The sequence below is a fragment of the Solea senegalensis genome, linkage group LG14 (genome assembly GCF_019176455.1).
Source record: "Solea senegalensis isolate Sse05_10M linkage group LG14, IFAPA_SoseM_1, whole genome shotgun sequence".
NCBI classification, from domain to species: Eukaryota; Metazoa; Chordata; class Actinopteri; order Pleuronectiformes; family Soleidae; genus Solea; species Solea senegalensis.
In genome coordinates, this window is record NC_058034.1 from 2978609 (window position 1) to 3003602 (window position 24994).

The window sequence follows — 24994 nt, forward strand, 5'->3', positions numbered from 1 at the left end:
TTTATTAATTGTTTACTAAATTAATTCTCATGTTTTTGGGTTGATTTGCTCCACATAACAAATAAACCGTGAAGTATGATGATGTAGCTTACTGTAAAGCTGTGTTCCCACCCAGCACTGCAGTTTAGTGTAGAATGGTAAACCTGATCTGGAGGTGTGGGGGTGTGTAGACTTACTGACGATAGCTGTCACCTACGTAAGGTGTCAGTTATGTAAATGGAGCGGCACACTGAAGTAAACACTGCTACGCGCTGACTGTATCTGTCAAAGAAACGCACACAGTCTTAAATCCACTCTCATAATGTCATAATGCACCGTATGTGCCACATTTTTGGTTTTCCTGTTCCATTCATGTTATAAGTGAAGATCTAATCGACTTACTAAACTACTATACCATAGAGATCTACTATACTATACAGTAGAATCCTATAGAACAGTGCCAAAAAGTGGGATGCTATAGATTGGTTATTTTACAAAAGAAAAGTACCTGCATGGTAGGGCTGAATTTGATCGGAATTTTATCAAAATCGCAAAATGTGCGCGTTTATATATTGTCGTGATAGACTGAAGAAAACATCCATGTTTCTCATGGATCTGCACAAATATCACATGGTAATCATATTATTCAGATGAAAATGCCTCTCATATTGCGAATCGTATTGCAATCGCAATTAGAGATTTATTCAAACAGACCCTTGTGTTTCTTCTCCTCTGGTTGAGATATTTTTGAAAGTTGGCCTTTTAAGTCCAGTGTTGTTTAATGTTGAAGTGCTATGAGCTGTGTTATTGGGTGGTGCAACAAACCAAAACATAAACAGGCTGTGGCTTGCAAATAAAAAAAAATTTTTGTGAATATTCTGGCTGCACAATTATAAGTAAAGCCAGTGTTTCCTCACTGTCTGTCATTGTCATTTTATGTCTTAATACAACAAATCCAGTTCAAATGTCACCTTGAAGGAGCTGTTAAGTTGAATGTTAACTGTTCTGGGATGGTCGGGTTCCTCAACAACACTAGGCAAACTGACGAGCAGAAACAAGCTGTTTCCAGGAAGTGTTTACTGTGCTTCACTGTATAAGCAAGTGATAATAACACAGGCGATAAACACGTGAGCACACGTGGCCTCTGTTAAGTTTGTGCATGAAGAGGGGGTATTTCTGTTTTGCTCGCTCTCCGCTGGAGCCTTGAGCCAGTGTGATGCTCATCTGTGATGTGGGATGAAAACTGAAACCCTCTCGATTGAAAGAGATGATTGAAAGAATGTATTGGTTCCAGTGAGTGGAAGTGGTAAAGTAGTGTTTGCTCTGCTGCTGAGCTTTGTGATAACAACTTTGAGGGGTTGACGGGATCATTTCTTTCTAAAGACTGAAGACCAGCATGCAACATTTAGCCACAGCCCACCTTAGTCCCACTCACACGCTTTATCTTTGAGAGTAGTGAGACACCTACTGGCTATTGTTGGTCATCAACATTATCAAAAGTGTGAAACACAACAAACACTTCTATATTTTTTTCTGTCTGAGAATGCAAATACATTTTATTCAGAGTTTATTGCGTCACACCCAGTTTTCACACTTTTCTTTGATGTGATACTGACATTTAAACGTTGCATTTATTCATTCTTTTTTTCTTCTGCAGTTTCTAGTCGAGCACGTTCTTGGTTAGAGTTCACTGCTCCCTTCTTTTCTAAATGTGAAATATTTATGGCACTGATTATCATTTCTCTTTCAAGTTACATAACCATGAAATGTCAACCATGATATGGTAGGGCTGAAGAAACTGAAGTTCAATATTGTTTATATGTTTATAGATATGGTAGTTATATACTGTACTTAGAAATATAAATAATTCATGAACAATGAACTTGTTTCCTCAACTTTTGATTATAAGGACAAATCAAATATCAACCAATCACAATAATGATAAACACTGACATTGTGTAATATTTTTACTATATGGCCTAGACCCATAAGAGAGTTTCAGTGTGCCATTGTTATATCCTCTAAATATCTGATAAAGCTTTATTTATTTAATGTTTTAATGTGAATTGCTCATTAAACTGGTGCTTCAGAAGATACAGAAGTATCTCTCTGCATAAATATCAGTGAGTGATATTATGATGAACACTTGGACTTTTCCCTGTCTTTTTTTGGCTGTGTTGATCACTGATGACTGTGTGGGTTTTTCCTAATGTTCAGAAGATTCATGTCTCCTCTCTTGTGCGTTTTCACTTTCACTCAGACGACAGGAGCCAGCCTCGCACACAGACGGAACACGACTGACAAAGGCAGCATAACACAACAACAGACCGGTTGCACGTCCAGCACCATGACCATCTGACACACAACTGGTGAGTGTGGCATCGTCCTTTTGCCAGCTTTATTTATTCTAAGGTGTGGTGACACTGACAGTATTGTGCCTACAGGTCTGCGGGCGTATTGTGGTTTTAAAGCGGTTACATTCAAACCATTGTCTAATGAGTTCACACAATGCTGTTTCTCACTAACTCAGTGTTTAGCTCTTGTGTTGCCTGGGGACATTCCCACGCTGCACACAGGAAGTGATTTGTTTTATGTTAAGACAGGAGAAGTGGATTAACGTTCAGCAATTTCATGGGATAACGGGCTTCTTGTCCCTGCAGCTGTATACAAGCAGTTCTAATATGACGCTTTTCCATTATACAGTTCTGGCTCGGCTCGGTTTGGGTATCAGAAACGTGGTTTTCCATTACTCTATAGTACCTCAACGTGGGCAGGGTTGTCAAAGCACGGCTGTGGCCGTTTTGAGGACTGCAGCCATGTATGCTTGTTGTAATAATAACTTTATTTATATAGCACTTTTCAAAAATGAGTTATAAGGTGCTTTACAATAAAACAGATAACATAATAAGTAAAAAATCCAAACAAAGATAGAACATAATAAAATAATTAAAATAATTACAACAATACCAACAATTAAGAAAAGGCTATAAGATAAAAGTGAGTTTTTAGAAGGGGTTATACTCATGAGTCTTCCAGTGACGACACTCTCTGACCAATCAGAGACCATCTCTTGGATGGGAACCTGGCAGGGCAGGTACAAAAACAGCCCCAGGTACTATCCCTAATGGAAAAGCAAAAAAATAGGGGTAGAGTCGAACCGTGTCGTGCTAGAACTGTATAAAATAAAAGCCCCAATAGCATCGTTTTCAGATCAGGGTAACCGCACACAAATGTTATATCTTTTCTGTTCACAAAGAGAAAACGGAGGCAGAACATTAACATTAAGATCTCCAAAATCTACATGTTGTTGCTTTAAATAGCTATCATGACAGATTCAAAAGACAAGCAGGAATGTAACACTGGCTGGTAGTACACATTTTAATTAGTAGATAATGTGTTGGAAGGGATGATTTTTAATGAAAAGATAATCAATGGTTATTATGAACACATGTTCGTATTCATCGCAGTCCTGGGTCGTGCAAGTGAAACTCTTAAGTGATACCTTATATAAGGCAGACATGGGTGTTGGACCAGGAAGTACTGTAATTGCAGATGTACAACTATAAACAGCAGACAGACATGGACTTGTAAACACACACACTGTCTATTGCTTCCTGTCCAATTATACACTGCTGTCAGGCGATATGAGGCGCGTTGTCATGATGGAGCGTTGTCTGTCCTTGGCTGAGCAGAATGCAACCGTAGAAGGCAGTTATTGGTTCTTAAAGCTCGAGGCTGGAGCCAACCGAAATGACACACTCTCACACACGACTCTGAAGCAGCTCCTTATTTTTCATCACTGTCTTTCATTAGTGCTTTTTGTTTTCACAAAGAAGAGTGTCTGTGGTATATTCAAGTCTAGACTGACAAAGGCATATTCATGTATTGCCCTCTTAAGGTATAATTGCCATTTAAATGTCTTTCTTTTGCTAACATGAAGGTTCAGACAAGGATTGTACAAGTGATCTGTCGGTATAAACCCTTTTCAGCTTTGATTCAGCGTGATTAGTAGCCGTGATACTCAATAATTACTTCATGAAGAAGAACAAAAAGAGATTATTTGCACAATTTAATGAAGACCATGAAAATGCAGCCTGTGCAACATTCAGTAACTGATGATTACACTGGAGGTATTACAATATTTACATTACCCAAATGTAGATTGTATGTAGATGTGTTTTTTCCCCGATAGATATTGTTTATGCTTCAGCGGGAGCTGAACCTGTTCTCTACAGGTGTTTTCAGGCAGATTCAACACCTGCAGTCTCCGTTTTGTCCGTGACACTCATGAATCAAGGAAAGCGAACAAATGCTGATACATTTTATTTTCTCAGACAACTCCCAATTACGGCCAGTTTCTCTTTTTCTGAGTGAGAGTGCCTGGAGAGCGTCAGGATGTACACGGTGTGCTTCGACAGCCACTTGACAAAAGACAACTTCCTTCCTGTGTTAAGTAGTTATCGCGGGTCTGGAAAGGCACTGGCTAGCAGTAGGACATACTCTTGTGCTGTGTCAGCTGTTGTGGCTCTTACAGACAGACAGACAGACAGCTGGCTTCTCCAAACCCTTTCACAGAACATCTCCTGTTAATACTCAGCCTAAGCTTCTTCTCCCCTGTCCATATGTAACATGTAGGAAACAACAGCCTGTAAATGTGTGTGTGTCCATATGGTGTGCACCGGCCCGGCTGGAACAATATAGTAGTTAAGGCAACAAGCAGTAACGTTAAAGCCAACCTGAGAAAACTTGCATCAACTCATTGTAACCAGAAGGGGGTGTTGTTACTACAAATGAATGTGACGTGAACTTGACCGATTGTCAATGTTTTGTGTATGCGTGTTTTTCCAGGGGGCCGTGTGTACTTTGCTGTATTTAAAGACAATGAGCGGTCTCCTGCGCTAGAGCTGGATGGTGTGGGAATGATGGACCTCCCTAATGGCCAATCAAGCATCTCCACCACTGCTGCAACAGTCTCTGAGGTGAGGCATCTCTAGGACTCTGTTTGTTGTGTTGAAAGATGTTCTGTGATTGCATGAGAGGTGTTTTTTTTAAAAAACATGTAGCATTCGTCATCAGAGTAAGCTTGAATGTGTATATGACCAATCTTTAATTCTATTCAAACCCCAGATTAAGGCTACATCCAAATTATCTGAGAAGTAGAAGGGGGTGGAGTGGCTCAGTGGTTAAGACCCTACCTTGTGTAACAAAGACATCATGGTCGCAAGTTCGATTCCACCCCTGGCTAATTGTACTTGATTCCATTGTAAGTCGCTTTGGATAAAAGCGTCTGCTAAATGACATGTAATGTAATGTAATGTAAAGTAGCAACTGGATTTATTTAAGCTCAGATGTGAAGAAGAAGCCTCCCTAGATGAGAGGTGAAATATCTTCAGAGAAGACTCATTTTAAATAAGCAGAACTGCAGAAAGTGTATGGATGCAGAGTACAACTGATACAGAGATGAAATGCTGGTCTGGTTGCTGATCATTTTAAAAGGAAAATATACTCCATATGGACAAAAACATTTGGTTACACCTGTTAATTATTCATTTGAGGCTGTTTTTCAGGCCTTGAGTTAGGCTCCTTGTTTCCAGTGAAAAGGAATCTTATCGCTTCAGCATACCAAGGCTTTTTGGACAATGCTATGATTCCAAATTTTAAAGAAGAGTCTTTTTTTTATTCCATCATGACTGTGTCCCAGTGCACAAAACATGGACTATAAAAAGACATGGTTTGACAAGTTTGATGTGGAAGAACCTGACAGAGTCCTGACCTCAACCTCATCCTTTGGGATGAACTGGCTCAGAGATTGTGGTCTTCTTGTCCACCATCAGTGCCTGACCTCATGAATGCTCTATGGAATGAAACATAGAAGCTGTTAGGGGGACCAACTCCATATTAATGTCCTGTAAATATATTTGAATATGTCCTTACAGTACATTTTGGTGTAATGTTCAGGCGTCCGAATACTTTTGTCCATATCATTTATGTTGTAGAATGGATGTTGTGTCAAATCTTCTCTTCATATTACTCCCTACTGTACGTACGCTTTTGTCCTTCCCCTGAAAACCATAGGCCTGTTAAACAATATGTTGCATTATCACATTGGTGTGTGTGTTTGTGTCCTCCCTCAGAAGAGCAGCAGCTCAGAATCTCTCAGTGACAAGGGTTCATCAGAGCTGAAGAAGAGTTTTGATGCCGTCGTGTTCGATGTGCTGAAGGTCACTCCTGAAGAATATGCTGTAAGAATATTTTACGTGTGTTATGCATGCAAGAGCCTGTTCTTGTCTGCTTCATTTGCATATACATTTTGAGGGGGGATAATGATAATGTTTGGTAGAGCCAAGCAGGGACTGATAGATTTCTGTGCAGGAATCCCATCGATATTGAATGAGACTCATTTGATTGTGATGAACATGATGTTTCTGAATGTTTTCCATAATGTTTGAAATAAATCAGTTTTCTCTTCATGTCTAGAATCCAGCTTTAATGCTGGAAGATGTTTATCTCATAACTTACCCTTTTCAACCACAAGAGGGCACCCTTTATCCTCTCTGTCTTACCTCAACAACACCTTTCCTTACTCATCAACGTTGTGTTCAGATGTGCTGACCATAAAAGGCTGCACACTGTCTCTTGTGTGCAATTATATAACTCCTCTAGCAAAGGCAGTACTTTTAAATTGAGAACTGTGATATTGTTGGCCTCATATTGGACTATTTCTGGTTTGTCCGGTACATTTTCTTTTTTAAAAAACAGTCTAACAATTGTGTGTTTCATCTCTTTCAGGGCCAGATTACCCTCATGGATGCTCCTGTGTTCAAAGCCATCCAGCCAGAGGTGAGCGGCGATCAAATTCTAATTTTCAAAACTGAAACATTAGGAAAATAAATGAGCCTACAAAATAAGATGTACATCACATTACATTAAAATAAGCCATCGATTTCCATGGATGAGCCAGTTACTGTTTTTAAGGTATTGCTGAGTGTATGAATATTTAAGATATTACCCAATTAATCTGCTGTCTTATCTCCACTGTCACTGTCTTTCTTCTTCTTCTTGCACAATCACTATGCAGTTTTGTACCTCAGCCGCAGCTGTAATCAGAAATCCCTTGCAGAGCCACATATCTCAGTTTTGCAGAACTTCTACTCCCTTACCCGGAATTCTTCCCCTTGTTTTTGTTGCCTCATTGAGGCCCCATTAACATCCGTCCCCAGTGACCCGATCGCATGTTTATAGTTGACGGATAGTTCACACCTGGCATCAAAGTGTGTGTCGGAAACGCCTCCTGCCCTTTAATCAAATACACAATCACACATTGTGTCTGTTAGTGTTTTTAATGAGTCTAGCTCTACAGATGGGTCTGTTGTCAGTGCATTTGTGTGTGTGTGTGAGACACAGGGAGAGCGATAAAATCAATGCGCTACTCGCACTCCTGTACCTTGAAATACAATTCTAACGATTGGTAAAAGAAGTCTTGTGACAATCAAGAAGAAACTATAGATAATCAGAGGACAACGACTGAGGAAGCGGTCTCTGATCCTGCCGTAGGACAGACTACATTCATTTGTGCTCATGTATGTGAACAAGTGAATAAAAAAACATGGGGATGGGTTTTAAAACTAGGTCTGAATGGGGCCAGAGAGTTGGTAAATATTCATTATTTACCTGTTTTTTGTCCTCTGTGACAGCAGTCATTGGTAACCTGTATTTTGACTTGGCCACTGCCCTGATCGCACATGTGCAACACTTGGCTGATCTCAGCCTGCACCACACGGACTCTCCTGGCATGATGTCAGTCCCAGACAGTTTGTTTTAATTGAAAGAACAATGTCATGGTGACCTTTCTGAGCCTTGTAAATAGTTTGTTGTGTCTGAGTAATGGAAAATCCTGAGAACTGAAGCGGCGCTTCTCACAGAATCAGATTTTATCTATGGAGGTTTGATTCTTGATTAATCACTCTCTGATTAAAGTGTCTACACTGTGTCCACTGTAAAATTAATGAACTGGCCTCTTCAATGTTTACGCTGACTGTGCAGCCAAAATGGAAAATAATCAATTTTGTATTGGGAAGCTTGTTGTAATAAGATATTTCAATAATTCCCTTAGTTACACTGAAAGACATGGATATGTACACAGACACAGAGTACAATACATTACTTTGCTGTCATTATTTTTATTATTGCAATTAATCTTTCTCACTAATTTGCACCTTGGAATAAAGAGGCACACATGTTTGACAAGGAGAGGAGCTTTTAATCAAACACGACCTGTAGAATTAACGCGATCCTCTCAAGTTAAACGTGATTCATGGAAGCCACATTTCCTGTTTAGCTTGCTGTCCACGTTGTTTAAACAAAACAAAATACTATGACTCATGTCTCCTGATTGATTTCGTCTCCACTCTGCAAGAAAATACCGCCTGCCTCAACATTCAATCACTTCCAGTAAAAGTAGATTTGAGTTTTTGTTGGTTTAATACAGGCACGGAGACCAGTGAGCAGCAGAAGACTGACATTTGAAACCATTATAGCATTATAGGTCATTTGTAAGCAGCCTGCTTTTTATTTTGTTGATCTAACATTAGGTTCATTCAGATTACCAGGCTGAAGTGATTAAAATCTAGTGTTTTTTGGGTTTTTTTTATCAGATAATTTTTTAGTGCTGTGTAAACAAAGAAATTCCAACATCTGTTCAGGTTTGTTTTGTTTTTTTAAATCGGATTTGTGTCACTTCATTATGTGGTCCTAGATCAGATATATTATCCAACCGGTGGTCATATCTGATTCCATGCAGCTGTTTCAGAGGGCAGTTGTGTTCACATGAAAGCTCAGATGCAAGAAGCTTATACCTTCATGTATGAGCTGTAATAATTGCACAATATTTTGAATGTGAACATAGTCTTAGTAGCAAATTACAAATACAAAACAGACATAAAAACAATGGAGCTCCCTGCTGGAGGACAAAAGACACGTGAGTCAGGATTTCCATTTTTTTAAATTTTTCTCAAAAACAGCCTCACAAATAACCATAGGATTGCACATTTACTTTGAATTCTGACTGACCGGTTACACACTCTATCAGTGACCTATTGGGATCCCACGTCCATCCGGTTGTTAAAATGGACTTTTTATAAGCAGACTGGGGAGTCAGGGACTGGCCTTGGGCCCTCAGTTATTTTGAGACTTGTTCCTCAGTTGTCTTTGTAGTTTTGCTGTTTCTTGACTCAGAAAGAAGTCACTGAAGTCTGGACCCTATCCCCGTGGTCTTAATTCCACCAAGCCAAAGATTACACAGGGTCTACCAAAGGTTTTTCATAAATACTTCCGTCCTGTGTTTAGTCTGATTCAACTGACTGACTAAGTAAGTGGGATTTACAAGCCTAAAGAAAATGTGGCCCTGTAGTTAAGTCCCTAATCTAGCAATTTGGAAAATAATAGTTGTGGGTGAAGAGTTACATGTCAGGTGGTCAGGGATGTGGTTTCACTTGTTTCCATGTGGAGAGATCAGCGATGCAAGGGAAAGTGAAAAACATGGGGATGGGGGGCGGGGTTTGGGAAAGACTTTTGTTCTCTCACTGGTTTGATTGAGGGGAAGAGCTGACGAGGAGGTGAACGCTGCAGTCTGGGGTTAGAGGAAGCGAGTGCACAGAACATAGAGTGACCAGCAGCCTCTTGGCAGGAACAGAAGGCATTAGTTGGGGCTTTTCTTGCTGTCACTGAACTGAACTCCGCTTGAGTTTCCACTGCTCTCAGTCCTGCAGACACTTGATGGTAAAATCAGGTGTGTGTGCTGGTTCATACCTTCTGTTTCATGCTGTTCACTGAATACAAAAAATATCAAATCTCATTCTTGGGTTAGCTGTGCATTGGTGTTTTTCCTGACATTGAGCCCATTTTAGTACTAAATTCAATTTGCATGCCGCAATAAAAGGAAATGTAAAATTAAAAATGAAAACAGTTAACAAATCTTCTAATTTGCAGTTGTTTGCATAGCAGGCGTAGCCAGGGCATGTCTGAATAAATCAGGAAGTGAATGTGCAGGTAACTGTTCTCCGAGGTCTCTGGCTATGTTCAGATGACCAGCTACATTTTTCAAATCCATTTCAAAACGGATTCGTTGGATCTTTATTCAAGTTTTGGCATTTTTGGATTGGCATCAAGTGCATAGCAGAGTTGATGTGTTTCGAAATGAAAATGGGGCAGTGTGGATGTGGCCAGAGTGGGGAAAAAGGCAGTGAAAAAGTCAACCTTTCATTGGTCATTATGATTCATGTAGAATCTTATTTGTTCCGTTGCCACAAATTAGACAATTTTTTCCCAATTGGTTACTTTCAAGTGGTTTTATTCTCATGTCTTAGTGATTTAAACTTGTTTTACTGCAGACTTACAGTGAAGATACATCAGCTTAACCTAACTTGCACTGTATCTGGAGACTTAAAAAACTATACACTGCGAATGTCGTCCTCTGCATGACTTCAATGTTCTGCTCTGATTTTACTGTTCTTCCAAAGCAGCTGTAATTCCCATTATTACCATGACTACTTTAGAATAATGTTTTCATATCATACGAATGTGAATGTGGGCAATTGTGTGGGGGGGGGAAAAAAGAGTACACCATGTCCATGCTTGTGATGTGTTGTACAGTTCTTTCATACATGGGTCAATGATACATAGACACACAAATTTTAATCAAACAAGGATTGACTGGGACAGAGGATCTCATTAACTTGAATTTTCCAATGCTGCTATGGAGCAGAGCCTGAAAGGTCCAGCTGGAAAAACTTGGGATGAGGAAGAAATGATAACCGTCTGTCACAGTGGCAATAAATAATTCACATGAGGACCATGGATGGAGACACTTAAAACGGTGTGAAAAGATGGTGTTACGTCTGGCCAGGAAGTATGGCTCACTCTCACTAAGCTCTTTTCTCTTACTGTGGGATATGTACAGTACAAATTGGGGGAAAGTAATGACTGGAGAGGTCCGGTATTTTAACCAACATTTGAAAGGCCTCAAGGGGTCGACAGATTTAAAATATTAAAGCTGGAAGTTTGAAACTCTGACACAGCAGACTTGAGACAAACATCGAATCTAAACACACGTGGTTTTAATAGAACATAAGTGACAGCTCATAAGACCCTGCCATGCACGAGGACTGGTGTTTACTTCATTCACGTAATAGACTGTCATCAGCAGCGGAGCGTTGTTTACCCCATTCACGTAACCGACTGTCGTCAGCGCAATGCTCGATTTTCTTGTTCTTTGAAGGGAGGAAAAATGGTGAAAATCATGGCAACAGCTGAAGTTATTTCTAAGGTAAAGTAATCCATAGTTGCAGAGCAATCCACAGCCCATAGCTGAATCCCCGATGTGTCTCTTGGCGGTTGGTTTGTAAAGTTAAATGCTATTAAAATGACAAGATGGATCATACAGAGAGTGGGAGGGAGGGAGGGAGGGAAAAGGATGCAAGCGATCTGTCGCTAAATCTTGTTGTCTAGTGTAAATTTATGATGCAGTGATTCTGCATGATTTGTTACAGTCACTGGTTCTGAGCAGACGAGAACTAATGTCCAAGTGAAAAGGGGTATAGGAACTGTGATGAAATAAAAGACCCGGGATATTTCGTTCCAGCCGCTGTGAGCCATTTCTAATTCCATAATCAGACACGCTGTTGATGATCTACAGCTGCATGTTTATGAAATAGAGGCTGAAAAGCAAAGGGAGACTTAGTGATGTAAAGGGACATGAAGCGGGAAGCGGGTTGCATTTGTCTTTAACGCACGCTCAGGACGACAGCCAAGTAAGTAATTTAGTGGATTTGCCTGGCAAGTTTCGCCTCAGCTCTCAGGGAATAGATATCGGGTTGCTTTTTACGTTCTTCAGAGAAGTATGTCTGTCCCTCATGTCTGAGCCCCCAGAGGAGAACTCCTCTGACCAGACTGGAAGTCTCATGTGAGTTGCGAAGGGAATGGAGGCAAGTAACGCTTGCACCTCTGTACACATGTTGTTTCCTTGTGTGGGGATTGAATAATATTTCTAAAATCTTTCTCAACGTGGCAGTTGACATGCATAGTGTTTCATTACTGCTGTGACATTTACCTTTTGCCCCACAGCCTGTCGGCACACTGATCCATGCACATTTGTTATAGTGAAATGCGGAGAAAATATTACCTTCAAAGTGTACAATACACTATTTGTGTATGTAATTATTCCTATGCACAATGCGGTCTTGCTGTAAAAACAATGCCAAGTCTGGATTAGGTAGCCATGACAGATGGCCTGTACCAACATTAGAATCATATGGAGAGCATGTACTGAAATATTGCAGCTCCTGGAAAAGTAATCATTCCCATGGTGTGCACTGAAAAGTACGGACCCTGTCTCTTGTTGCACGAACGTCTCTGCAGGATCTATATTAGTAGATGTGTGACTGAGACAACGGTGCAGGTTGTTTTTTCTTATTTCCTCTCAGTTATCAGTTTCTCTTGTGTTTACTTGTTCTTTTCCATTTGCCCAAAACAAAAGAGAACAAGTTTTCTATGTGTTTTCTAAGTTTTCCTCTGCTTCAGGCCTTCCCAATACAACTTGACACACTCGACAAACTTCTTATTTCAGTCCCACTTCCTCACCTCCTCATATCCCTCCTTTTTTCCATCATGTTCATCTTTTTCAGTCTCTCCTGTCTTTGCCAGTGCTCTCTTCAATGTTCTCTACGACCTCAACAGTTATTGACTTTTCTGTTTACAGCGACGACAAAAACCAAAGGAATTGCATGGGGGAAATCTCACATGAGGTCATTGTAATTTGTGGCTCTGCCTTGTATAGTTCAGCATGCACCTCTGTTTATATAATACTTCATACGATGTATTTGTGAACCATAGTTTGGTCTACACATGGGTTTAAATGTGAAATATTTAGTGATAATTTAAAGTTTTATTTTGGAAGTGTTTAGGTGCTCGATATTGGGCTATAAGTATCCGACCGCTGTTGTAACCAGAGTTGACGTTAGTTTTCCTCATGCTAACCATATGTGTAGATGGAGTCGGCCTGTAAGAGACTCACAGGACTGCTTAAATGAAAAGGCTGCTCAGCCAGAACAGAGTGTGGAAATGACAGACTGTCTGTGGTTTGGTGGAGCTTTTTTTTTTTCTCTCCTTTCATTTCATCATTACTGCAACATGTAAAACTCCTTTCTTTTTTACCATCGCTGCCTTGTCAGAGTCGGCCTCGAAAGTCTAAACTGTTGTGAGACTTAAAACATTAAGCCTTTTTTAAGCTTTTAATGTCTAAATGTGAAACGAGACTATAAAGTATCACAACTTAAATGAATTAAACAATTTCTGAAGAGGCCGAGGATCAGTTTCATGCTGTTTTGTTGTGTAGTGCTGCTTATGACTCAACAGCTCAGCACAGACTGTAGAATAAATTACTGTAGATGGATGTTAGATTAGAAGGCAGACCTAGGTGGTCTTGGTGTTGAAGTGGTAGTGACAGTTGTTGAAATGATGTGGTCTTTTTGTGTAAGGGAGGCATAGCGGCGCTTCTCTGTGTGTGTGTGTCTGTGTGTGTCTTCTTGGGTGAACTGCCTACCTGGGTGGTCAGGTGGTCATCCGGGCTGTGAAACCCGCAAACTCATCCGTCTCTCAGCCACTATGGAAAGTTTTTGTTTCAGAATCATCACCATACGTGTGTGAAAGTTGGAGAAAATGATGATTGACATGATAACAAACACACACACACACACACACACACACACATATGCAGACAGGAAGGACGGAAGGCAGTGCTTATTTTTTAAAGAAGGACAGATTTTTAAATAAACACTGATGTCTCATTGGTGAGATGAGCTCGAGTCTCCCACACACTGGTTTAGATACATCGTGTGACAAAGTATGACACGCTTAAACACCGACTGGCTTGTAAACCTTGTGGGAAGATGCTGTTGGATCTTCAACAGTTGTCTTTCATGGTCTCAATGTCTTCGTCTTCTATCCACTGTATCCCTTTTTCCCCTCTCCTGTTATCCTCATCCTGATTCAGGCAATACATGCCTAGTCTCAGGACTGAATGTCTGTTTTCTAACTTCTGTTTTTTGATAGATTACCTTTTATGTACATTCATAAACTGCACCTGACCTGTACTGTAATTGTGCACGTTAAGTTTCACTTTTTTCTATTACACTGCATATATCAGATTATTATTCTATTTAATTTTATTATATTGTCCTTTTTTATGTGCTGCCTGATGACGTTATTGTGTGTTCACTTTGAATCTTGAATATGCCGTGTTAAAACCCGGATGTTAACATGGAAATACATGTTAACATGTTAGTCCTACTGAAATTCTACTAAATCAAGATATCTAAAACACACTCAGATAATGCAAACTGGAATCACATTACTACTACATTCACCTGGATGATAGCACCTAACATAGCAGAGGCAGGCACACGTGATTTAACAAATTGATTCCCTGTCGGTGCTTGAATCCTGGTCCAGCTACAATCGTCCGAACCTGACTCGAGCAATATAAGCCCAGAGTCTTCACCTCGCCCACGCCTGAGCGTCTGTTTTTAACATCTGCATTTGATGGAGGTTACATTTTTATCCCTGCTGGCTGTCTCCAACGACTCAGACTCACCGGTGAATGAGCTTGACTTATCTTTGAAAGTAGACGTCCTGATTGGTTCCAAAGTTGTGAGTGGCCTGGTGGAGGTCGTTGCTTCCAGACTGTCTCACAGGGAGGATCATGTCGAGGAGCTGCAGCCCGATTCAGCTGTTCATATTGTAGCCCAAGTCTGTCGGCTGGGCCTGGCAGGGATTAGGAGGAGGAGAGCTTGCGCAACATTTTTCCGATTGTTGCGTCAGTGTCCCTGGCCTCTGAATAGTCCGTGGGGCCAAAGGAGGTCTGGGTTCCCCTTGTAGTATATGTGTGGTCTCCTGTCTTCGCCTCATCACTGAGGACAGTGGCCCAGTCTAGTACAAAGTGACTATCTGTATTGTTGGAGTTTTCAGTGTTGATAAAGCTCCAGAGTCACTGGTGTTCTTACACTGAAGTGTAGTGAGATCACCATCAGCTCTGCTGCGCTCCCCAGCTGCTGCTACTAAATGTGGTGAAATGGGAAATTGATTTGATCATTTTAAAATAATACATTATATTTATTTTAACGATAACTTAATGTTCTAAACATATGTTATGGTTCTTGACATACTGTTGGTTTAAAATGTGAGATTTTAGTCGTTTATTGCCACAAAACTGTGCACAGGAAATGGTATTGAGACAGTTAGCGTTGAATAGAGGCAGTACATGTTCCTGGATTGCTTTACCTGTTTGTTTTTCCACTCATTCATCACTGTGACTGAGTCTTTGACTGAATACCGTCCCCGGCCTCTCTTCCTTTTCCTCCTCATCTGCTTTTCTCTGCTGTCATGTCCTGCACTGTCTCTCTTCTCCACTTCCCACTGAGTGACCTCTGACAAGAGACTGTTAAATACATTCAGTGAAATACTGATGATACACAGTGGTTTTATGTACCTGTGCACAATGTTTAATTTCCCTTGTTTATTTGTGTGTTTTAGGAGCTGTCAAGTTGCGGCTGGAACAAGAAGGAGAAACACAGCTCTGCTCCAAACGTCGTGGCCTTCACTCGCAGGTTCAACCAGGTGAGACACATATACAGTTTGCACCTCAGTATTTCCCTCAGTTCTTATCCAAAAGGAAAGTCCGTAAAGAACGTTTTGAACATGCGGTGTTAAAGATTTATGAGTCTTGGCCATGAAAGATCGGAAAGATTACGGCACCTCTTTCTATTGTACCCCCTTCCTTCATCCTCCAAGTACCAAATCATCACTGTAGCTACCCCAGAGGAGGTTGTTTTAATTCCCTCCACATCTCCTTTGCTAGTCATATACCTCATACATGGTACCCAAGTAAAACAGGCGTGAAGAAAGGCACGCTATTTTACACCGGCTGGATTTTGGCTGAGGTTTTTTGCAGCATGTGTAGAACATTTCCAAGTGTTTGCAGGAGTGCGCACGACACACTCCCTTGGTTCCCTGTCAAATCATCAACAGGAAGTTGTGGGTTATGATGTAAGGGGTAGCATTGCCCTTTAATCCCCCTCCAGTCTTTTTTCCAGGTTTTTTAAATTCCACTTTACTGCCCTCCAGTATAAATATGAGCCAGTCTAACCAGAATGTGTCGCTGTGGAAACTGCTTCATGTGTAGCAAATCCCAAACACTGATTCAAGATGTTAGCTAGTAGCTACACACTTTTTTTTTTAGCCACTTAGAGCCAAGGAAAATGAGCTTTCTTGGAATTTAGTACTTGGATTGGTTCAACTGAGAGTCCCAGAGAGCTCCACGGCATGAGCTGAAGCAATATGTCCTCTTCATTCAGTCTCCAGTTTTGATGGCGATGCATCAAGTTAAGCAGCAGATCACTTGCCACAGCAGGCAGCAAAGAGACAACATCAAAGACGCTTTGTATTGATCGCCGAACAAATATGCAACTTGCAAACGAATTAAACTGCACATATTTTATCCAGAATAATAAGAATTAGAATTCCGCTGTCGTTTTGACATGGAGAACCTAACATGGAGTGGACACTGGGCCAGAGGAAGGGGACACCACCAGGGCCAACATACAACAGACAACCATTCAAACTCATCCACACCTACAGTTAATTTAGAGTCTACAATTAACCTAACCTAAGTCTACAAATCTTAAGACTCTGGGAAAAGCAGCACCATCAATTTACTCCAGTAATGGACCAGTGTTTCTAAAAATATCTGTTGGTTTTCATGTATGACCTTTGACTAGCCAATACTTCATGTCTGCCAGCCAGCTATTGTCCCTGTCTTTGGGCAGATCTTTGATCCAACCACATCTTTTCTTGATCTCAGGCCATAACATTGGTTGATACCCAACTATAAGCTTGTAATTGGAGCTGTCTGCTTCCATTTATTTATGATAATTGAATCTCTGGGGACTCTCAGCTCCGTTCTTGAAGCCATACACAGGTCAGGAAATGATGTGGCATTCATACAGACTCTGCACAGTCTCCATATCCCCATACGCTCCCCGAGTTAACACTGATGTACACCTTTTTAGATAATTGTCATCATTAATAATGATATCCTTGCACAGGTTCGTAGGCCCAGGCAGATGCAGACACATATTCTGTGATGAACCCCCCTGTGGTGTAGTGAATTTTGTCCAGACTGACCTCGTATATCACTTTAAAACACTGAGGAAAGTGAATGTGAAGCTGCTGCATGTTTTTGCTCCCAGAGCGAAATCACACTTTACAGTCAATGGAAACTCCAGTCCACTGCACACTCGGGGTGGAAGGTAGATTTCATGATTAAATATGAACTTTACTGTCCCACGGTGTAGGACATTTATCTTGGGCTCTTTACTCATACTACAACCTTTTAAAAAGAGAAAATATACAAATGTGCTTATAAAAAATGAACAAGGTCATAAAGTTACCGAAAACCACATTATTGGTAACTAGAGAAAGCACTCCAGTAAGGCCACTTGGTTTCTCACAGTGTTATTATGGATTATTATTAAGATTTTTAACCAAACTGCACGGTAACATAGACCTATTTGAGGTGATAGTACATGCTTTTGGTTTTTTTAAATCCTACTTTAAAATTCTTTTTAAAGTAGTCTTCATGGACAAAAATATAATAAAATATCTGTCCTTTACTTTTTGAGTTATGCTGCTAACAAATAATAATAAATAGTACAATATTATGAAACCGAGACACGAAAGATTAATAAGAACACATAAAAATGGAAAGAAGGAAAATCTTACATAAAACATTATCCAGTGTCCATTTTGCCTTATCTGGATAAGCACATTTTTTAAATCTATTTAAACTGCTCTGGTGGAATGTGAACCTCCCTTCTGGTAGCGCTCCCAGATTTTCATGTTTTTACATTGAGGTCACCGTCTCAAAGAAAGGGATGCAAATTAAATTTGAAGCCAATGGAAATAAGATTTTACCATCTGTGTATCTTCTGTCCATTTTCATCACTCCCTCATCTTCTCTTTAGACCTCTTCATGTGAAATATTAAACACACATGGCTGTTTTCTGGCAAAACACAACCCTAATAGATTGAAATTAGCGTGATATGCACATCATGTGTATATAAGTCAGAGAGGGAGGGAGTGAGTGAGTGAATTTATCTCTGGACTCCCCAGTGTCTCCATTTTTTTTCCTCAAACAACCCAGTTGTCTGACAGCTGAGGGTCAGTCGGCCTGTCTTATCTGAACAATTGTTTATTTTAATCAACATTAATTCCACTCATTTTGAAGCCAGCATAGCTGTTTCTGTGCATGTGTCTGTCTGTGGACAGATCTTGTCACAGTGATGGCGTCTTTGCCGAGAAAGAACCGTCTCTGCTTGTCTCATTACTGTCCCTCTCCATCTCTTTGACCCACAGTGTGTGCATAGTCACTGTGTCCAGTCATTACCTCTGGATGACTTGAAGAAATTTTCCAAAGTTTGCCGTGTGAACAGATTATGATTAAATCACATACTGACAGCGTTAAGCCTGAGCATTCACACTTTATTAAACTTTGTTCTCCACAACAAAATTACATTTTTCAAAGGGTCTGACAGTATTTATGTGTCATTGTGTGTCTGCACCAATAAAAGGGAGAGAGAGTTGGGAGGTGATGAGTGAATCAAACCACTACTCATGCTGCTGTAACATGAAAGATGTTTTATCTATTGGAGAGAAGATAACAGTGTTAAAGTGGAACTTTGCAAGTCTGGTTGCTTTTTAAGAAAAAACAATTTATGACGCCAACATCCATCCATTTACTGCTTTATCCTCACCGTCGTAAAAACTCCCCGCTAACACTCCCTCCCTACCTTCCCCTCTTCTGGCCACGTGCATTTGTTTTCAACAGAGCCGGCGAACACAAGAGGAGGAGCCATGACCATGTCGGTCGGCATTAGTTTTGCGAGCTTCTGTGTTTTTAAGTCTCACAATTCCAAAATAGCCGGTCCGGTGTTTACATTTGTCGTTTCCGCTTCCTTGCTTCCTCCGACAATGTTTTTCTCGGCTTCTTTTTTGTCGCTTCCACCATGAAGAACACCTAAAATTATGCTATCGCTGCCTTTATCTTACACCTGCTTCCTGGCTAGGGGGTGTGTATAGTGTTGTAAAGCAATTTGTGTTTCTCGTGAGACCCGAGACTTTTCAAGGACTCCCGATTCTGATGACCCTGATCTTGCAATGCTGGTTTTCTGCTAACAAACAGTGGAGTGGAGACCCCGAAGCTGTTAATTTATGGTAAAAATCCTGCATTCTTCTGCTTTCATTTTGTGGTGTTGGTTTAAATAAATGAACATAGATGCTGATTACTGTAAAACACTTTCAATTTACTGTAAAACTGCAGGGAATCAGTTGCGGAGGCGGGTTCTTACGTGTCCTGAGCCAGACTGCTGTCATGTGTGCTCAAGAATGTGGCCACATGCGTCCTCGAACCACCTTTAAATGGGGGGACTTAAACATTCAAGGATCTAAGGATGCATTGAAGATGGATTGGGTGTGCACACCGTGCGCCGTCTGCATGTCATCCTATCGCTCAAGATAGAACCAAAAAAGCTGGCAAAAGAATTTCTGTGCACATTTGCGTAGTCAAATACAGTCTCTGGACTTCAGTGTATGTCTTGGTTGTCTCGCTGATCTTTCCAATCACACATATGAAATGAACTAACGTCACTAACCTGTCGAAGGTTGATTTTTGATGATAATAAAGCAGCTAATACCATAATTGGTACTTGATTCTGTGGGAATCACTGAGAACACAATGTGCAGACAGCTAGCAGTGGGCTCTGAGCCCTGTGGCATTGACGCTAACTTCCCTCCCATTACCTCCTCTCTTCTTATTCTCCTCCCTTTTTTCCTCTTTCCATTCCCTCGCTCCCCAGAGCTTAAACACTGATTGATGCACTGACTTGTCAGTGTGTGTGTGTGTGTGTGTATGTGTAATCAGAACTTTGGCTAACCAACAATCTCCCCAGAGTCAAATCTCTAACACCGCTCCTGATCGGGCCAAGTACTCTGAACACACATGTATACAAAGCTTCCTCCCTTTTTCTCAGTTGACATTTTGGGAGTTATGGTGTGTGTCTATTGTGTAATCAGTTGGAAATGGTTGAATTGTCCTGCACGGCTCTTGTTTTTTTTATTTCTCTGCAGTTCTGTTTGCAGTCTGCCCAGTGCTCTCCTTCTCCACATAATAGTAGTTTTGCCCCACAGATGTTATGACTGTGTGCAGACCTGTAAGTGTGTCATCAGTAGTCCCTCTCAAAGACTGTATCTAATAATGAACGTTGTCTTCCTTTTTGGAAAATGGAAGCCAAGTAGCAGTCAGACAAAAGGGGGGGGGGGCGACTCCGCTAGTTTCAAAACGAGCTCCGTTTACATGTGAGTCTAGTAAAATGAACCTCTAGTCGTCACTTGATTTATTATGTCAGTCAACATTTTCCTTGGGAGTAAATGTATCAATCACTACTTTCAACTCTTCACCAGACATGGTGTCAGTTTTGTTCTCATTTAGTGGAAGATGAGGATTAAATATGGCACATTAGCGTGAAAGCCGGTGTGATTGACAGCTGGTGTTGTCGAGCAGGTGCCTGGTTGCAGGTGACGTCAGTTAATGTCTGTTTGGGTGTATGATTCCTCTGTTGTGGGAGTGTTGCTCGGTGCCTTAATCTCTTTGTGTATGCGTGTGGTTTTTTTCAGACGAGTTTTTGGGTGGTTAGAGAAATCCTCCACGCACAGACGTTGAAGATCAGAGCGGAGGTGCTGAGTCTGTACATTCGCACTGCCAAGGTATGCAAAGTTTACGCACAATGTGACATTGTTATTCATGTTCTTATGAAGGCCTGCAGTGTGAACTCAACTTGTGTGCTCCGTACACTTTGAACTTCCAGAAACTGTGTGACATGAACAACCTCCATGCGGTTATGGCTGTGGTGTCCGCTTTACAAAGCGCTCCGATCTTCAGGCTCACCAAAACATGGGCGGTGAGTATATTTATCTTACTTTGAAAGCCAGTGATGTGAATAAACAGGGATGTCAAACAGATGTGGACCAAAACACTGGAAATATAGGTTAATAAAAACTAGAAATTCAATTACATATGCTAAAAAGGAAGATTTATTTGTAACATTCAGAGTCCACTTTTTAAGATGGAATGTCCTGTATAATATTATCATTTGCCCCCTAGTGAAATTCCTTAAGCCCACATACAGTTTGACTGAAAGGTGAACGATGTGTTTTTCATACACATATTTTGTCAGTATTCATTTTTAGGAAAGTGTGAGCAACAGAGCGTCTACGTCAGTGTTTCTGTTGAAGATGAGGATCAAATAATGATGCTCTGATGTAATAATGGAAGTTTCTTAGAATCTGCTCCACAAAAAACAAAACCAGATTGTTTTGACCATGTGTCTGTGAATAGTATTGTTGGAAAGAATACACACTCTTCATCTTCGCAGCTGTCATTAGTATCTCGGGGTTAGGTACTGAACAGTAGTCCTATCACTTTCTCCCTCTTGTTTTTATTGGCAGTTCGAAAGCAGCTCTTGGGCGATTTCTCTGCTACCCACTGATCTGGAGTGTGTTCTCACTCTCACTTGTCTCTGTTTGATTGTACTGTGCCGACGTGGTCACACGGTAAACTAGTCTGCAATTAAGCATCTGTTGCTGCTGCAAGCCATTACATTGCAAGCATGCAAACTAAGTGTGTTTCATATTTACTGTTTATTAAGATGAATATCTTCATTAAGGGGATTAGAAATGTGCTCCCTTTTAGGTTAACAGGTATTAGTTTTCAAATGGAAATCACAGTTTCAAATAATGCGCTTAATTTGAAAAGTTCTTTGTTGTATCCTTGTGTATGATGTAGTTAATGCTAATGCCTCAAGTTGATAAAAACAGTGGAGATATTGAACTGAAACTTGACATGAAAGTTTGTATCGTAAATCAAATCACAATCAAATATTTTACCCAAATTGTTCAGCCCTTCTTTCTGAAAGCTATTCCCCACTGTGTGCTTTCTAACTTATTTGCAATGACTAAACAACATGACTGCATTTAATGCTGACACTAAAATACGGGACTTGTATTAAAATATCAGAAGTCTGACACACAAGAACAAACAGCTTTACCAACAGCTAGCTCCGATTTAAATAAATAAATAAATAAATAAATAAATAAATAAAGCACTGTTTTTGTCTCTTTGTCTGTCTTTCAATTCTTTATTTCTGGTTCTTAGACAAAATGCACTTGTATCTAACTTCTGTTGTTCTCTCTGAACTTCATAGTTACTCAGTCGGAAGGACAAGGCAACGTTTGATCGACTGGACTACTTGATGTCCAAGGAAGACAACTACAAACGTCTGAGAGACTTCATTAGCAGCCAAAGCATGGTGTCCTGTATTCCATACCTAGGTAAGACACACACATTCTCTTCGTGCTTCGAGGTTTGATCTTTGAACCGTGCACTGATCTTTTTAGGCTGTCTGCTTCCAGTCTTAATGGGCTGTTTAAATGTTAATCTAAGGACAGGTGTCAGGGTTTAGAAACAAAGTGCGTATGCGTGTGTGTCTCGAATAAAACCGGCATGGAGAAGTGCTTTTTGGTTTCCCCTCACATAATTATCTCATGGATTTTGTCATCAGGCAGTCACATTTCTTCTCTAATGTTCTTCTTGTGTTTCCATTCTGCTCTGTTTCTCTGACAATGCTGCCTTTTTGTTTTTGTGTTCTTTTGTGAAACATTTTCTTTCACTTGGGACAAACACATGAATCAGGGAGGGAAAACTAAAATAATAATAATAATAAATGTCTTTTTCCTCTCCATATATTTATCCACCCCTTTCTTTCTTTGGCTCACAAGAATGACATCACAAAAGAATCCCTTTATGGGTTGCGCAGTGAAAACACTCATGCATGGTTTTATTGCCGCACTGTTTGTTCTTTTTTTTGACTTTGATGTTCTTCACTGCTGCAACTTTCTTCCGTTACCATCAGCCTTGTATCATAGCTGCTGCTGTGAGACTCCAACTTAGACGTTCGCAAAACAAACACAGCAAGCTCCAAAGTCTGTTTGTCGTTACAGAAACTTTTAACCACCCATTATCCCCACTGTGCTCTGTCACGGGAGTCTGGACGTAATGGTGGACCGTGAGAGGAGCGCAAATCTAATGCTGTCTAATGGCACACGATTGCCAGCTTTACTGTATGTCCTCACTGAGAATTTAAGCATATCAGTGATGTGTGACAAGTCTTTTTTTTTTTATATATATATATATTCCAAATCTCAGTAAGGGTATGTGTGAGTTTTCTTACATTCTCAGCTTGTCAATTATGAGTGTGGATGTGTGATGTGTGACCAGCTGGCTGCTCTCAGAGCTGCACTGAGCCAAGTTGGCACACGGCATGGAAATCACCACTCTCTTGTTTTCAGACGTTCCCATCTCTCATAAATCCACCAGATTCTCCCGAGATCGAGGGAGTCAAAGACAGAATGCGTTCACCTCGATTGCTTCGAGATCTCAACCCGCAGCTAAAGGGCACACAGAAAGACAGAAAATAACCATAAATATGGTATATTTGCTCGATTGGTAACGTAGTGGGGGGGTGATAACAAAGCTAAAGAAAGAACTTTATGTCTGCTCTTGGTTGTTACACAGTGATGCATTTGTATCACAGTTGAACATGTGTGTCTGACCTCTGACCTGTTAATTCGGCTCAGCAGACACAGCCACCGTCTGTTTGTGCTCACCACAGGAGCGGCCTTTATAAATGAACATGTTCCTGTTCTGCAGCTAATCGTGCAAGGACAAAGAGCCCACAGAAATGTATGGCACCACTGTGACAAAACACACACACACACACACTCTCTCTCTCTCTCTCTCACTCTTTCCCGACTCGTTATCCTTTGACTTTATGTAAATCTTGCCACGTAGCATGAGCAGAGAAAGACAAGTAGTTGTTATACCTTAACTGTGACTTGACACACAACAAAACAAAACAATAAAAGGTGATTTGGGTCACAACTGTTTGTTGGTCACACACTTGCTGTGTCAGTGCGGGGTGATGAGATTAACGATGGTTATATTGGCTGAGAGTCTTTCGCAGTGTCTCCTGGAAGGTTTTCATCATGCTGCAATCAGCTGTACACATAATTGCAACAAATTGTGAAGTGATAAAAGCAGGCGATAGAAACCAAACCCAGCTGGCCGGTTGCAGTGGGAACGGGGTGTGACTCCAGAGTTGGATTTCTTTGTAAGATGAAAGACAGAAATGGTTTGACACAGTTCCCCAAACTGATGTGGAAAAGATGGTTCGGGGAGGAGTTTCCAGAAGCACTCGAAACATTTGACGAGCTGTTCATCGTGAGGGCGTCCGTACAACAAGTACAACAACCAGCCTCCTGGTTTTGTTTAAAGCATACTAACAGTCCCTCTTACCTCTCTGTCCCACTACACCCCCTGTGTTCTCTTCTTTCTGTGTGAGCTGTTAAGAGTTTACTCATAGACTAACATGGATTACTGAGCAGGGACATGTTAATATTTTTCACAATCCCAATTTAATTGATCCTGCCTCTGCAGCAGCTGTGGCCCGAGGGCTTGTGTGTGTTTTTTTTAGGTTGTTTGTGAGCCCATTCCATAATTATGACCCTGATATCTCAGGAATGCCCTGAGAGTGTTTCCTGAAATTTTGCACAGATGGACTCAAGTATGGGTGATGATTCGATTTTTTGGGGGTGAAATGTCTAGGTCACTATGACCTCCCCCATTTTATTGTCTCCAAAAATTCAGAAAGCAATTATTTAAAAAATACTGACCCTAAATGTGATCCTTCCATTCTGTTTCCTGCCTTTATCACTCATATTATCTGGAATTTTCATGTGACTTAAACTCATCTTTTACACCATCACTTAATATAACCATTGTCATTGCTTTAA

At 40.7% G+C, this 24994-nt stretch overlaps 1 protein-coding gene across 2 annotated transcripts in view; it reads left to right on the forward strand.

The window, feature by feature from the left end:
• Window positions 1-24994, forward strand: part of ralgps2 (Ral GEF with PH domain and SH3 binding motif 2) — a 72698-nt gene that overhangs the window by 17927 nt on the left and 29777 nt on the right. For both annotated transcript variants that reach the window (XM_044043513.1, XM_044043514.1), the window contains exons 2-9: window positions 2240-2348; window positions 4828-4958; window positions 6114-6221; window positions 6769-6819; window positions 15565-15648; window positions 20762-20851; window positions 20953-21045; window positions 22348-22474. In XM_044043513.1, the coding sequence (XP_043899448.1) occupies window positions 4899-4958; window positions 6114-6221; window positions 6769-6819; window positions 15565-15648; window positions 20762-20851; window positions 20953-21045; window positions 22348-22474 (613 nt within the window). In that variant the 5' untranslated portion in view covers window positions 2240-2348; window positions 4828-4898. The remainder of the gene's footprint in view (window positions 1-2239; window positions 2349-4827; window positions 4959-6113; window positions 6222-6768; window positions 6820-15564; window positions 15649-20761; window positions 20852-20952; window positions 21046-22347; window positions 22475-24994) is intronic.